General features: G+C 41.8%; 2 protein-coding genes across 2 annotated transcripts in view; one reads left to right on the forward strand and one right to left on the reverse strand.

Moving 5' to 3' along the window:
* The window catches only part of mctp1a (multiple C2 domains, transmembrane 1a), a 216,046-nt gene extending 205,502 nt beyond the window's left edge, over window positions 1-10,544 (reverse strand). Inside the window, exon 1 of the mRNA XM_080764938.1 lies at window positions 9,997-10,544. Coding sequence (XP_080621064.1) covers window positions 9,997-10,485 — 489 coding nt within the window. The 5' untranslated portion in view covers window positions 10,486-10,544. The remainder of the gene's footprint in view (window positions 1-9,996) is intronic.
* fam81b (family with sequence similarity 81 member B) overlaps window positions 5,474-16,564 on the forward strand; it is a 31,585-nt gene continuing 20,494 nt past the window's right edge. The window contains exons 1-2 of the mRNA XM_080764937.1: window positions 5,474-5,556; window positions 15,707-15,764. Of these exons, the coding sequence (XP_080621063.1) occupies window positions 5,550-5,556; window positions 15,707-15,764 (65 nt within the window). The 5' untranslated portion in view covers window positions 5,474-5,549. The remainder of the gene's footprint in view (window positions 5,557-15,706; window positions 15,765-16,564) is intronic.

Consider the following 16,564-nt stretch of genomic DNA (forward strand, 5'->3'; position numbering starts at 1 on the left):
CCTACTCTTGCTTTACAGCACAGGTTTTCAAAGTGGAGCCGTGACAGGCAGGGGCACTATAGGGGGGCCAAAGGAAAGGAGAGGAAAATGAAATATGTATTATATCTTTTTAATGTCAAACCCCCCCCCCCCCCTCCCCTTTTGCTAAGTCTGATCTAAAAGCTCTCAATGTGTCGTGCTGCCTGCAAAACAAAGAAATCAATGGGAAAGGGGGAAGAGAGATCAAAAAAAAAAACAAATGATCTACATATTTACACATCATGGTACTGAATATCTATCCGATGCTGTAGCCTACCTGAACTACGTCCTCGACTACAAAGGTGAATAACTCAAGTGGTCATGGATGGTTGAGCAGTGTTGGGGAAAGTTATTTTTGAGTGGTGCAACCACTCCCTTACGGAGCTATGTGTGTGGGTGCCTGCCTGGTGGAGTGGTGGGTATGCCTGGTGAGCACGAAAATAGCATGGTTCTTTTTCACCACCTGTGCGCAAACACACACGCACATATTAACTGTATATATGATGATTTCGGGTGTGCCAGCACAGTACAGTAGAGGGACCCCCACACGGTAACTGTCATTTCTCAACCGTTTCGGACGTGGGGCGGCTCCCTGGAATTGGCCCGGCCCCCTGGGTGCGTTCTTATGAGGTCTGAATATTCCACGGACCTCCCCCCCCCCCCCCCCCCCTCTACCGTTTCGGACATGAGGCGGCTCGCCAGAAACCGGACCGGCACCCTGGCCGTGGTCCTGTGGGTCGGAGTTGAACCACTCACTTCACACTGGTGTGATTTTCTTTTATGAACTAGTTCAGTTCACAGTTCAAAAATGAACTTGTTCAGTTCATAGTTCATCATTCAAAAAATGTAACAAGTTCATGGTTCCAAAAAATGAATTCGTTATTTTTTGTTTTTTGTTTTTTTTGTTTTGCCACAGCCCATAGGAATAAAGTCTGCTATTGGATTAATAAAGTGAGAACTTTTACAATATCTCCATTACCATTATCCAAATTAATTCCTTTTTTTTTTTTTACATTTTGGAAATAATACAGTAGCTCTTTTGCAATGTGAAATGGAACCGAATTCTTAATCCTTTTCCAACTTGTTTTCACAAGCTGCATGTGAAGGCAAAGGTTTCTGAATGTTCTCGGTTCTCACAGCCTGCATATCTCTGCGAGTCTGCGAGCTGAACTACTATTTTTTGTTATGTTTAATCAAACATTCTGTTCCGTCTGCCTGCATGACAGGATCATCATGCAGTTTTGCGCTCCAGTGAAATTGTACGGCTGAAAAAGATTAGTACATTTTTGTCGGATAAGGACTTATTGGTGGGTTTTCCGCTAGATATTAAGGACTGTTTAGGGTGTGTTTTAGCACTGGGGATTTTGCCTGGAAGGCTCTATGGAAACACTCACTCTTGAAAGAAGTTGAACGTGAGAAAGTGACGTTCACACACGCCAGAAATGAACACGTTCACAATGATGTTCATCAAGCAGAAATACAGTACGTTCAGTTCACGTTCACCCAAAATATGAATGCATTCGTGAACGATCATTCTTTGAATGCGTTCAGGGACAACACTGGGTTGAGGTGCACTGGTACAGTAGTAGTTGGACAACTGTAAAGGTTACTCAGCAAGCTAAAAGGTGAGGCAGCAAGACCCAATTGTTAAATGAGGATGTGGTCATGTTTACCGTTCAAAAACAGAAATGACTTGCCGATTAAAACCAATGATCAGGAAACTGCTAAAGCTGTCGCAGAACCAGCATAGTAGAAGGGCTAAGAATCCCTTAGGACAGTTTTATTTTTACATCCAATTACGATGAAAGTGAGAGCTAGTAAAAACCCATAAATCTTGTGATGCCCGGGCAGCTTGGAGGTCTGGGCATCCTTGGACTGCCAGAGGCTGTCGGTGATGATAATGGATCTTCATCATTTGAGTCGCCATCATCCACACTGCTCCAGAACGGAGGCTGTCAGGCTTGATGAAAAAATGCCAACAGCGATGCTGCTGCTCGCACAGCAGACCAGCACAGATAACTCTCTCTAATGAGACAGTTCGACTCACAGGGCCATGCTATCAGTGAACAGTACACCGGACATAAACATGTTGCCACCATGTCCAAATAAAATGTTTTATCAAATTGTTAGTTTAAAATCGAAAGTAAAACCGCGTGGATTCTGAGAATTGTGAGTTGTGACACCCCTCCAATCCAACACCCATGGGACGCACATATTTCTGAAGAGAGTACAGAGATTGAATTGGGCAGATGCAGGAAAGAAAATGCTATACATATAACATACAGTAGTTAGTCTATTAATGTGCTATACTGTATCAATGTGCTCCACCTATTTTGCATTTGCTGCTCCAATTCTCAGAGAGAGAGAGAGAGAGAGAGAGAGAGAGAGAGAGAGAGAGACAGTGCAATTAAGTTGTTTTGGACGGTTACAAATAACCTTCAGAGTAGATTACATTTTGATTAAATCAATTGGCAGGATCAGCAAATGACAAGCAGTGGCACAAGTCAACTAAACTAAAGAAGGCTTCTTTAGTTGGTTGGTTGACTTTTACATTTACAGTATAAATAAATAAATTTATTTTCCCTTTGACTTTTTTTGTAAGATATCTTTTGGGCTTTTTCTGCCTTTAGTCGACAGGAAATGGGGGGAGAGAGATGGGGAGTGACACGCAGCAAAGGTCGTGGGGATCGGGAGTCGAACCCGCGACACGCTGTCATCCTTCAGTCGCTTCAGGACTTCCCTACATTCACATCTTGATTCAACTTGTTTATGCTTCTAGTCTGACAAGTACCAGTATTGACATTACAATGATGTATTTGCACTGTGCCCATATTTCCCGTGTTGTTTAACAGCTGGTGACGTGGTGGTTGGTGGGGTGGATGGAAGAAGGTGAGCAAGCTATCTGTGTATGTTTGTATGATAGGGCTGGGTGCAATAACCGCCATGTGGTGGTTATGTAATGCATACCGCAGTGTCGAGTTCATTACCGTGGTAAATTACAAAATATGTTGTTTGTTTACAAAAAAATATATACTTTTTTTAATAGGCCTATGAGTGCATATTGTGAAATGAAAAGTTTACCATAATTAACAATTATCATTGTTTAGTGCCTTATTATTTATGAACTGTTCATGATGCATGTCTCTAGACTAGGCTAGCCTGTGTGGTATTGGCTTCAGGGGCAGGGTTGTGTCGGCTCCTTAATAGCAGATCCACAAGCTCAGATCGCCTCTTGAGGCAATGCAGAGTCAGCTTGTAAATCAGTTATATTTCTGAGTCTGAGTTTTGCAGTAGAAAGGTAATTTACAACTCTATGGGGCGAGGAACCCTGGGGACAGGACGGTGACAGTCAAACTTATGGGGGGTTTCTTCCACTTGTGTGCGTGCGTGCGCGCCGGATCATTATTTCTTGGCTTTAGCATTACATAAATTGTTAGATTAAGATATAAAAAAGGTAAGCATAAGCAGTTTGAGTTACATTATTTTCAAGTACTTGAACAACACCCATTTCGATGTTGTATCATATGGTCATTTGGTTAGTTGAGTCGACCCGTGTCAGACGTCCCCAATTCTGCTCAACCTAAAAAAGTTATTAAAGAAAAGGCAACTAGAGGTGGAGGTGATGTTGTCGATGTAGCACATTTGATCCCTAAACCAAATGTCACAGCAGCAATTTGGAAATATTTTGGGCTTGTACCAGAAAACAACGGCAAGCCAAAAAATGTGGATGAGGTCATTTGCCGCATCTGTGTCGCTAAGGTTCCAGCTCGTCGTGGAAATACGACCAAGCCGCATCTCAGAATAAACCATCCTGTCTGACGAACCGTGGAAATATGCAGGCTGAGACGTTTAGAAACTTTCCCCTTCACAATAAAAGCATATCAGCTTTCACATGTTCATTCCATATAAAGAAAAGACAGGAGGAAAGTGGGCAAAGATTATGAATTCAGTGGCATTTCACATTGCAAAAGGGTGCAGGAAGAGTGGGCAGTGGGCACCTCAGTGTTAAATAATTATCCTTATTGGCCATTAGGTTGAACATGCCCATGCAGAAGGTAAGGGGTGTGTCTGATTTAATTCTGTTTCATATACAGTAGCCAAATGATAACGATATGGAAAAATGCACTATAGGTTAATTCATAATAATAATTTCCTGAATGTGTGAGTGAGAAATATAACATTGTGTGCTTAATTTAAGGCATTTATGCTTCAGCCAAGAAAATCTTTGCTAGCCTTGGTGATAAGGTCATGTATAGCGCTGCGGCGCTATACAAAAAAAGTTGGTGCTACCTAATTTGTGGTGGCACTACCAACTGAAAAGGTAGGCATCACCAGTGCTACCTGTGAAAAAGTTAGTCTGGAGCCCTGTCTAAGACAGTAGCAGGCAACAGCTGGGGGTCTCCGAGTCCTATGCTAGAGTGACAAAATACGACGAGACAGCAATGGTGTAAGCAGACACCGTGACACACTTGGCTGAAGGAAATGGTACCATTTTGCACCGTGGAGAAAGGGGCATTCAAGGACATGGTGCACAGTACGTGTTGGACAGACAATATACACTACCTGACAGAAAATACTTTTCTGGGAAAGCAGTGCCGGCTTTGTATGATACAATGAAGGAAGATATTGTGCTGGATCTTAAGGATGTTGACTTCTACTCGTTGACAACATAGAAGATATGTGGTCATGCGTAAACATGATGCCCTACATGAGCCTTACGATACACTATTTGACGAAAGAGTGGGTGTTAAAAGTGAAGACAGAGTTTCTACCAGAAAGCCAAACTGCAACAAATGTGGCTGCTGCCCTCAGAAACGCCCTCAAACACTGGAAACTGGACGAGAAGCGACTGCCTTGCATTACTACGAATATGAGACAGGAATTTGTTTTTCTTGTAAATGAGAGAAAGTAAAGGAGTCCTCACCACAAAAGTACAATTTCCACCTAAACAAATGTATGTTTAAAGGACAATATTTCAGTCATTTTTTAGGTAAATTACAAATATAATATAAATGCGTGGAAGAAGAAATTCTGCTAAAGGCCTTCTGGAAAGAAATGTTATCACCGTTATATTTTCAGAAGTTCACAGCAGTCTTTAGAAGTTACCTCACTGTCTGGAAGAAATCAGGGTCGGAAATTTGGAAATTGGGTCGGATCAGATGGTTGTTTTATGTGCATTAAAAGGGGTCGGTAGGTTCAGATAGAGTTGGCTTGCCGCAGGTTGAAAAATAACCCACTGCATCACTAATGATTGCCCAAGTGCTTTATTAAATGTGATTTTCCACCAACGATCCAAAGAAGATTATATTTCAAAGCCGTTATTCCAACTTCTCTCAAACCATTCCATCACAAGTCAACATCTGACGCTGCATAGCTGTGTGACTTATCTAATGCTAAATATTTACCGTGCTCCATTTAAGCAGAGCTTGGAACAAGGCGGGAGTGAGCGGTGGAAACAGGGTCATGATGAGCCTGAAGAGCTGTGGTACAATTCAGGATTCGGGAATTTTAAATCACCAACTGGGAACACGATGTCAGGTTGGTTTAAATAAAACATTTTCTTTTAATCAGTCGAAAGGGAAATTTAGATGTGCAGCACTCCACGATATTAAATAATGCACAGACTCCCTTTATTAAAGGAGAATTCTGTGATTTGGGAGATTTGGTAATCAATCAACAAGATGAGCACATGCACGCACTACAGTGGGGGACACACGCTGACAAATATTTACAGACACACACTGCCTTGGACACACACACACACACACACACACACACACCTTTGCTTATTATATCCTTACAGTATGTAAGCAATGCTGGAATGGCTTTTAGAATTTGGCATTAGTCCCTCATTCACTCTCCAAATGAAACTGAAATATTTTGTTGCTTGCAAATACTATCTTCCATAAGTTCTTGTTTAATTCACTGTGTATGGTTTGGCTTAGAGCATCAGGCTTTGAATCCTCCTAATAGTAGTTTGATGGCTGGCCGGGTTGCTATGAAAATGAAAGCTTATAATGTAAGCAGTAAGCACATAAGTGCACATACTCAAACAGCGACATACAGAAGACACAAAGATTCTCCAGTTCTCCCAGACCTCATCCAAGAAACGAAGACATTTGTGATGTGGCCTCTCTATTCGTACTGTGTCTGTGGCAATTCTGACATAATTTAGATTAGGCTTCGGCTATTTGAAAATAGCCCGTCAACAAGCACACTGTGACGAGCTACAAATAAACGTTTACACTAAAACAAGCCCAAAGTCACTTATGATGAGCAGAAATGGCAACACTTGATTATGAATACCATGAGTACCCTCACAAAAAAAAACATGCAGTACATGTCTCCTGGTCTCTACTCTCTAAACTACCTCCCCCTGGCCAGCCGGGGTGCCCGTGCCCGATGGAGGGGAAAGGAACTGGTCAGAATAACTTGTTCCTTCCACACACTACGTCCGGCCGGGGAAACTCTCCCCTGTCAGGTGAAAAGAAGCAGCTTGGACTCCTCATGCATAGTACGAAGCATGAGGTCAGTTCACTGCATCCCCCCCACCCCCCGCCCCAAGAGGAAGTGTAGCGCCCAGGATTACATTAGATAATTGACACTGGGTGAAACAATGGGTTGCAATCTTTTTGGAGAAAAACAAAAATTAATTTCATCCATTGTTTTAAACCTGTAAACCTGTGATGTGACAATAAAGATTATTCTGATTAACTTTCCAGGAATAGAAAGGCTGTGGAACTCCTCACCGATGATGTCACTGATAGGCAGGTTTCATCCACAGCCCACCAGTGAGACAAAGTGAGTTAGTGTAGACGGAAATTGTGCGATCTTATGAGGAACGATTATATGAAGATAAAGTTGAAGTGGTCCTTAAGCAATATGCCTTCATTTGAATTAATTCTATAACCAACTATCTTTATCTACTAGGTATCTGAGGCAAACGGGTAGAAACAAAAGTTGTTTTTTTTTAAAGGCTCTGCAGTCACAGACCCACACCTTGAAAGGGTAAACGATTTGTCTGCACACTGTGTTGTTCTTGCAAAGTAGCAGTTGCCAGGCTGCTGTAGACATTCCAGACAAATGGGACATCCAAAGCATGAAAGATTAGTCTGAGAAAGGCATGATTAAAACAGTCTGTGTCTGAGTCAATGCAGACATGACAACCTCACTTCACCTGCTAAAAGGTTATTTGGCAACATCCATGCCCTTAGTGTAAACTGACCTGGCTGATATGAACTATTATGAGGCAGAATCAATTTCTTTGCATGGATGGAATATCTAACACTAGCAATCCTTCACCACTCTGCTGGGGACTTGCACTCACTCTAAGAAATGAAATGCATATAAGAGACCCTTGGTCTCAAAGGAGTTGAGGCCCAGGGTCTCTTACCCATACACTTAAACACTATCTACTTCTAGTACAATTCCTCTATTCCCACCAGAGTTGAGTCAGTAGGGAGAAGTGTATTAGAAAGTGCTTCAGTGCTTAATCACTTTTAGAGAAGAGGTCTGGACAATGAATGGAGACAAGCTCAGGATCAGTTAAAAATGTGATCTAAGATTAGACCAAAAACAGGGGAAAGAAATCACACTTCAGTGCCATTAGGTTTAGGTAGCATGAAATGCAATGTTACTAATGTGTCCAGAGATTTTGCTGTGATAAAATTGCATATAGTACTCTGAGAAAACAATAATTGAAATTGTGTTGCTGCGGTGCAACAACAAACAGGAAGACAAAAGAAAAGCACTACCTCCTATACCCACCCACCATATTGATTAGTCATCAGTCCGCACAACAATATAGAACAAAACATTATCTCATGTTCAACAGCACTTTTTCGAGTCTATAGGCTACTTACTGTAAGATGACCCTAAGATGATTTTACTAAACAAGCAAACCGTCAAGGGAGGGATGGCCTCCCCCCCCCCACCCCCCCGAGAGTCTTAATTAAGGTCCAAAACATCAATATTGCACCAGGCCTAAGAGCTCACTAAATAATACATTCCCAAAGACCAATAAGTCGTAATGGCCTCACACACCTGTACACTCCACCTGTGTCTCCCCACCACTGCCTCTCTCTCTCTCTCTCTCTCTCTCTCTCTCTCTCAGCCTTTACTATTACTATATCTACCTCAGGCTACATCTACACTATTATGTTTTAAAACGAAAACAATCTCTGTCCACACATGCATTTTAGCAGCACACATTCTCACTCTCAAGTAATAATAATCTCAAATGTATATAGATAGCACTTCTCTAAGTTCCCAAAGACGCTACTATAATAGTGACGGCTTAGGACATCTGACCATACTGCAACATTTAACGTGACTGGTCTCGATAATCCCTCCCACACTGGAGTGCGGACTTGGCGTCCTCAAACCCAGCTCGTAGAGAGGGTGACGATTTCGACTACAACCCAGTAATGACAGAGGCTAACCATCTGAAGCAGACTTTCCACGCAAGCGAGCGAGGTCTGCTTCAGCCGACTCAGCGACATTCGAATTGCGTACAGATAGGGATAGAATTGTAAATCATCACTTCCCCGGCGGTCACCATGCGACGTCGCAGGCATCTCACATCACATGTTGCAGTAGGGTCAAATATGTCCCCAGTCGTCACCGTGTGAGAATGCATTGTCGCCATCCATACTACACACCTGAAACGCATCACATTTGACAGCCATCTGACAACAATGTTGTACACTAGCATGTCTGAGGTCATTTTGACAGTTTTTTTTATTATTTTGAAGTTGATTATCTTTGCCCATGAAGCTTTCAGAAGGTTCCCCTTCCATGACCATAATCGTCCATCACCAATTCTATCATCTCAGAAATTTTTGACATCTGAAACATTTTCTAAATATGAATTTAAGCTCATGCTACTTGTGTCTCATTTTACTTCAGTCATGCTAATGTAAAGATGTTTCCCTTTCCTAGTGTTGATGTAGTATGTTAGATTTGGAGAGGGTCAAAGTCATTTTAGGCTTGCTTAGTTGTCAGATTGGTCAAAAACGGGAAGGCCCTGCCACATTTACATCGTATTCATAATAATGGCACGTTATGGGTAAAGTAAATCACAATGATGTTCACCTCAGAGAAGCTACTGACTCAGCATCATGTGGCAAGGAGCCAAGGAATTCACCTGCAATCAATCTCAAGCATTGCTGGAGGCGTGCCTAGAATTGACTGGCCTACTGACCACTTTTTATGTGAAGAAAAGATGTGTGCACTGTGTGCCCTAGGCCCCAGGGAAGGAATGCTCAGTGCATCTAAGACCAAAAAAACATTATATGGCACACAGGGAGGAAATTCAGCCTGAAAAGGACAGCCCCTGTGTGTTGTTGGGAGATAGTGAAGAGGGACGCAAGCTAGCTGATAATATCAGCTAGCTAATATTATGAGCTTATTATCACAAGGTTTTCACACTCCAACACTACACATGGACAGCAGCTGATTTCCATATGCATAATATTATGTGTGGAGTTGTGGGGGTGGTGATTGATATTATAATGCAGCATGACACATCAAAGCATGCTGTCAGCTTACTGTACGTTAATTGATTCTGTCAGAACCATGGAGGCCTATAAATATAATACATCACATGTATAATACATGGTACATGACTTATTCAGATGGTATCCATGCCGTTGTCAAACTGCAAGACATGAGCACTGAGCAGCCCAAAACACAATGTTTAGGAAGAATGGCCCATGGTGGGCATGACGGGCATCATATACAGTATACAGTATAGTAGCCATGTGAGCTGCAGTGACAGCGCTAATCAATGAACAGCCTACTTTAAAACACTCATTCATTCATTCATTCATTTCTTTTCAACGTGCAATGTGTACGTGCATGGTTGCTGTTGTTGTTGCTCCTTCACATTTCGTCCTACAGGGGTTGGGGAGAGAGAGTTGGGGGGGGGTGTGTCACGCGCGTTTTATATACACATAAACGTGTTTTCCTAGTACTCACAGAATCACTGGTGTTCGTGTTCTTCGTCATCATCACCGCCGGGTCGACCACCAGCTTCTCGAAGCACGCCGAGCCGAGAGAGGAGCTCTTCTGCTGGGTCATGATGAGCTGGGGGACGGGCAGCTTGGGGCTACCGTGGTGGACCGTGAGCTCCGGCTTGCTGCCCGTCGTGGGTCCCGCGGCCGCCCCGAGCTGCTGCTGCAGCAGCGGCTGTCCCAGGGCGCTGCTCCCCGCGCCTCCTCCTCCGGGGCCCGAGGAGTCACTCGACGACGGGCTGCCGGAGGTGCTGCTCAGGTTCGGCTGAGACGACGAGAACACCCGGTCCAGCTGCTGTTTCTTTTTCCGTTTAAACATCCACAGCCCCGACTCCTTTTTGCTAGCCTCCGCGCCGCCGCCACCACCGCCGCCGCTGCTGCCACTGCGCCTCTCGGAGCCCAGTTTGGGACTCAGCCACGGTTTTTTCGTCTTCTCCTGGAAATTCTTCCACATCCTCCGTTGGTAAGACTCCTGGCCCCTCGCACCGCCGCCACTCTCCGGTGCACCCTTGCGCGGGGATTTGTCTGCCATGGTGCCCGTGCAGCAGCCGGCCAGCCTGAAGAGCGCACGCTGTGTAAACCTATTCAACCACCGCGGTTGGGTGGTGTTCGGGCTGGTGGGTGCTGGCGTGCTGCTGATGGTGCAGCAGCTCGGTAGCACTTGCACTGATGATCAATCAATCATCAAAGACCTGCTGCCTGCTATAATCTCCCGTGCGCCAATAGTGAAAGCTTTCAACAACGTGCTGCTGCAGTGGGCTTTTTTTCATGTCACTCTGTCAACGGCTGTTAATAAACGGCACTAATTTGTCTCAACTGCCTTCCTCATGGTGAAGTTGTTGCAAAGTGTAAAGCGGTCTTGTTGTATGTAGTGTCAGTGTGTCTCCTCCTCTCTTCCACTGCCCAGGGTTTATGCCAACTATCCCATTAATTGGTAGCCTATATTGTAATGTTAGGGAGCATCAACGCGCCTCCCCCTGGTCAATCGTGTCAGTTGCCCGTAGTATAGGGGTATACTCTGGTGGATTACATAACCATCCTAACCCTACGACGCAACACGCAGAGGGAATCCTATCTTTATGTCCCTCTCTCCATCTTTGTTTCTCCATCTGTGTATTTACTAGTTCCACACCAATTTGGTATCACCAAAGCAATGTCCTCCTTCTGATAATATGCTGCTACCCCTTTAAGCAGCTCAAGCAGAATCTCCTATACATGATGCAGTGTAGTGTCTTGTGTCGACTCTCAGCCTACTCTTTTGCACATTGAAATTATTGTCGTGGACTACATTACTGGTGGTGTGTAGTTGCTTTTTAGTTTCTTTAGATGCTGTGCTATTGTGGTGTACAGTAGCCTATATGATCTCTTCTTATCAATAGGCTAATAGCCTACAAGCAGTCGGGGCACATGTAATCCTATTATCCTACACTGGTCTACTCTGGATGCACTCATTGTGGATGCACACTGTACAGGCGTACATGTCATGCAATCATGCATGTATCTTGTATGCATTAACACACACACACACACACACACACATGCAGAGCAGAGCAGAGATCACAACACATCCCTCACTCTGCCATCCAGGAAGATTACATTTGACTTTGGGCCAATAAGGTTGCAAGGTCTATCAAGGTAAACTCTTATAGTTAGCCTAGCCTACAAAATAAATCATCAACACAATGGTGACAGCCCAATGGTCTGAGTAATGTACAGAGAACTATGGTATTACAAACTACTTGTGAGAATGTTAATGTGCGGGTAAAGAGTCAAATGAACAATTCAATGCAGAATGAAGGAATGAGACGCTGGAGCATCACAGACATATTAAATGCCATTTTATGTAGGTGCTATAATATCATGACAGAGGACTAACGTTTCGATGCCTATAATGATTAATCAACATAGCATAAACACCAAAATGCTATATCTGTACAGAGTAGAAAAAGGAAAGCAGCAGTTTCTGTGAATTTCTATGTTCTGTGCGCATGCACATTTTTTATCTTTACAGCATAGCAATATAATTCAATTAAGGCCTATTGTATAGGAGAGCAATAAGGGAAACAACTCAGTTACTGTAGCTGCACTTAACTCCTTGTTGAGTTAAGTAGGGAGATGGACACATAACAGTTCCTTTGAGAATGCTATTGGCTTTTAGATATTGGCATGCTACCTTAACTGATGAGTCTGCAGTGCACAGCAAGCATTCCAAATTACTATGCACAGCCCAATCTATTAAGTGTAACACACACACACACACACACACTCACAGTATAAAGTACATAAACACTTCCACACATGCCATAGACATACAGTACATAGTCTCTCAAGCCCACTCTTCCCACAATAAACAAATAAGAAAAAATAAAGTCTGCACCTTGCAAAAGCTGACAGAAAGCTGTCATCTGTTTTGTCATTTCCCTTCCCTTCATTAAAACTTCTGCTATTTGATTTTCAGTAATGATTTACACAACTGAAAAGGGAAATGGAAGTGGGGGAAAACAGGGCATTTATTTACGCACCCTTCTGATGTATACGGACTGGGTAAAGCTAAGCAGTTGAAAACTGTGAACACTCTCTGAGACTAGTCTCTCAGTGTACTGTAGGCCTATACTGGATATGGTCCTTAATTCCTGCACAAAATGCTTAAACAAACTTTGTTTTTACTTCTTTGGTTAGTTTATTTTCTTTTTTTAGCATTCACCAACCAACAAATAACTGAGAAAGCAAAATAATGTTAAAGTACAGTTTTTTTGTAAAGCACACTGAAGCACTTCCCTAGAACCCAACCACAAACCACAATGCAACTGACAGACAGATATTGTGAAGTTTGTGTGTGTGTGTGTGTGTGTGTGTGTGTGTGTGTGTGTACTGTGTGTACTGTACTGTGTATACTGCTGCATCACTCTTCATTTCATCTTCACTAGTTTGTCTTTCTTTTACTATAAAAACACTTTGTGTTTCTGGTTATTGTAACCTCTCCCACTATACAACACACACACACACACACACACACACACACACACACACACACACACACACACACACACACACACACACACACACACACACACACACACGCTATATGAATCAATTGAAAACAGGAGCAGCATACAGATCCATGGTAGTGATACAGCTCCACGGTTAACAACAGGATGTTAAAAGCAATTGAAACGAGGCGCCGACTCATCGAGCCTGATCTACTCATGGCAAAGTAATACCGTAAATAAATTATGACAGATTATACAGTTGTTTTCACCCAGAGGGATGAATCATGGCTCTCTTCAAATTCATTCTTTTGTGAAGGAGACATCTGCATGAGAATGTGTATTGTGAAGTTCACTGTGTGTACACAAACTCATTCAATTATATTTCCTTGAATTATAATAATAAATAATAATATCCAGCTATTGAAAAAATGTCACAGAAAAAGAATGAAACAGATAATTATATTAGATATTGGTATTAGTTTCCCCACTGAGAGCAGACACCCTTCCTCCTCCCATGGTCGAAGTCCAAAGCTGTATTGTTTTTGTTGTTTCTCTTTCTTTCTTTTTCTCCCTCCTTTGAAATGTTCATTCTGAAGTAATGATGCCCGGTTGCACCTGTTATGTTGTCATGATGCCATAATGACGTAATCCATCTGGAAAAAGTGAGGACTATACTATACAGCAGGGGTGCCCAGATGGTAGATCGCAATCTACCAGTAGATCACAAAGGCTTTGCAGGTAGACCACATGACATGCCCCAAAATATATATAATTAAAAAAAACTACTTGAATTAAGGTGACTGATTGATTAAAAGAGCCTTTCAGCACAAATACACAATACAAATACAAAGTCATATACAAATAACTACGAATTCCATTCCAAGTGTGTGGGAAACATGGGAAATGCACCAATGACTTTCTTATGTTTAAGAAATATGTATTCTGTACTGATCTGCACTGCTTTTTCTAAAGAAAATAAACAATAAAAAATATATATATATTGGTATTAGTCAATGTAAAGCCTTTTTCACAAATAAAAGAAAAACATATTTCAACAGATCGAAACGCTAGCAATGCTAGTTGCTCTACTTCCGGGTGCTTCATGCACTGAGTGAGCAACTTCATTGAAATGAATTAGGGCCGTCCATTCTCTAGATATATGACTATAACTATGGGCTATGGACTATGGTACAGTATCTCACATAGATCAACTTGCGACAGGCGTTATAGTCCCACTTGAGCATACAGGGATCCTCTTAAAAGCTTTCTTTCACATAACATAAAAATGTTCCCTGCTGACTCATTTATAATGTGATTTAAAAACAATATATCACGGCTTTGCAATATCAGTGTGTAATAGTGAAAACTATCCCTATAGGTAGACGTAAGCTTTTATCATTCCACTCCACAGCATGGCAATGGGTATTCAATTATGCTAATTCATAACAGCTATAATGAAACAGTGCATTTAACTTGACTTGACTGAATAGCACACCAATATATCTGATGCCACAAAAACTAAACTTGAGTACAGGAAGAACACATGATTTCTTTGGTTATTATAAAAAAGCGCTGCCTATAATATCATACTGCAGTCCCAGTAGTCAACACCTCAGCATAAAATCAACTTGAGTTACACTCCGGTCATATACTGTAAATCTGGGGTTGGCAACCTTTTCTGGCATGCATGATCACTTAGCTCTTTTCCAAAGCTGGTGTGTTCAGTGCCAGACAGTGAAATCCAGCATTACTTTGACGTGTTATGGTCTTATTACAGACTGCTTTAGAATAATGTGCAATCATAGAATAAGTAAATAATAAAACCTCAAAAAAGAACGAGTAAATAATTTAATATGAATAATAAAAGTAAGATAAAGTCTGACTCTCTGACAAGAAAGGTTGTATGCACATTGCACATCAAGCAATAGTGGTAATGGTTATTGTTTTTGATAATTGATCACCCAATCTGACCACTTAGGGTGGATAAAAAATAAGTTGTTGTCCACCACTGCTTTAACTGTTCTTAGAGCTTGCTGACAGTGTCAAAGTCACAGACTGACACATTGGCTGAAAGTTAAATAAAATACCCCCGAAAGAACGAGAAAAAAAAAAGGACAAGCAGATTTTCAGATTTTCTTGTCTAAGCTGCTCATTTCAGTGTTGTGTTGTTGTTAAGTTCACCCTGGCTATAGTAGGCAGTGGCTCACACCCCTTTCACACCCACTATACAGTTACCCAGTGACTAGAACAAACATACTGTATGATCTGCAGTAGTCAGGCAAAGAAGCAACGCCACTGTGTGAGTAGTCCATCCAAATCATTTCTTCAATATGATAGCTCTTTTTTTTGGAAAATGACTAAATAGATATTGATGTTAACACATTTTCAAAGAAAAGACTATAATATAGGTTTTGTGTTCCCTTGTATATAGCCTACATATTTTGTAATGTCCTGTTGGAATCCTGCATCGTTGATAGTCCTGTGTTAATCATTTTATTTTGGGTGTTATCTGCCCTAGAGCCAATTTAACTCCTTTGGTGTCTTCTATAATTTCAACTATAATAATATGCTCCAGTGCCTTTCATTGAATTCAGTGTCATTAACACATTAGTGTACTATTCATTAGCATGAACATTTGGAGTGAAATTGTAACAAAAACAAAAATGTTTTCTTCTGACTTTTCAGGCCAAGGAGTAACCATGGCACAGGAGTCGGTGTTACAACCCTATCAACACTACAACAGGTACACTTAATTTAGTGTTTAATTGGATGCTTTCTTTATCGTGTGTGTGTGTGTGTGTGTGTGTGTGTGTGTGTGTGTGTGTGTGTGTGTGTGTGTCTTTGTGTAACGCCCGGGATTCGAACTCAGGTCTCCCACGTGAAAGTCCAATATCTTAACCATGCATGTGTGCATATACATGCGGTATACCTCCATATATCACATATATGAAATGTGTCACTTTTCCACAGCGCCATATTAGTGTTTTTCTTTTTTACAAAACATAAATAAACAAACAAACAACACAAGTAAACATCGAGGAAAGCAAAAGGGTACTAATTACATCATCAGGGACAGGTAACGTGGGTCAAGCCAAGGCCACATATTTGCCTCAGGGCATATCATATTTTTAGAAGCATAATTTAGGCGAGACTGGAGGAGCATGACGGCCATGGCCTTCATCGCCTCCCATTAATTTCCTGCCCTGGTTTTGATTGATTGAAGTATTAACAGTTTGCAGAATTACACTACATTTCAAGCACAACTCAATACAAACTGTTAACTGTGAGTGGACGACCCAATAAAGCATTACTGTGTTGCCTTTAAGGCAAATGTTCTATTTTTCCTGTACTATGTCTATATAGTAATTTGATGGTTCATTTGTATTTCTGTTTACCTTAGAAGGGCTTTGAGTACTTTATTGTGAAGGTGGTTAACAGTTATTTTATTTTGAAAACTCTTTGTATTTAATGAGAGTCACTTTCAGAACCATTATCATGCAGCAGTGCACCACAGAGATCACAGGCTGTTCAGAGCTGTGAGCC

Source organism: Protomyctophum bolini (genome assembly GCF_963924005.1).
Source record: "Protomyctophum bolini genome assembly, chromosome: 6".
NCBI classification, from domain to species: Eukaryota; Metazoa; Chordata; class Actinopteri; order Myctophiformes; family Myctophidae; genus Protomyctophum; species Protomyctophum bolini.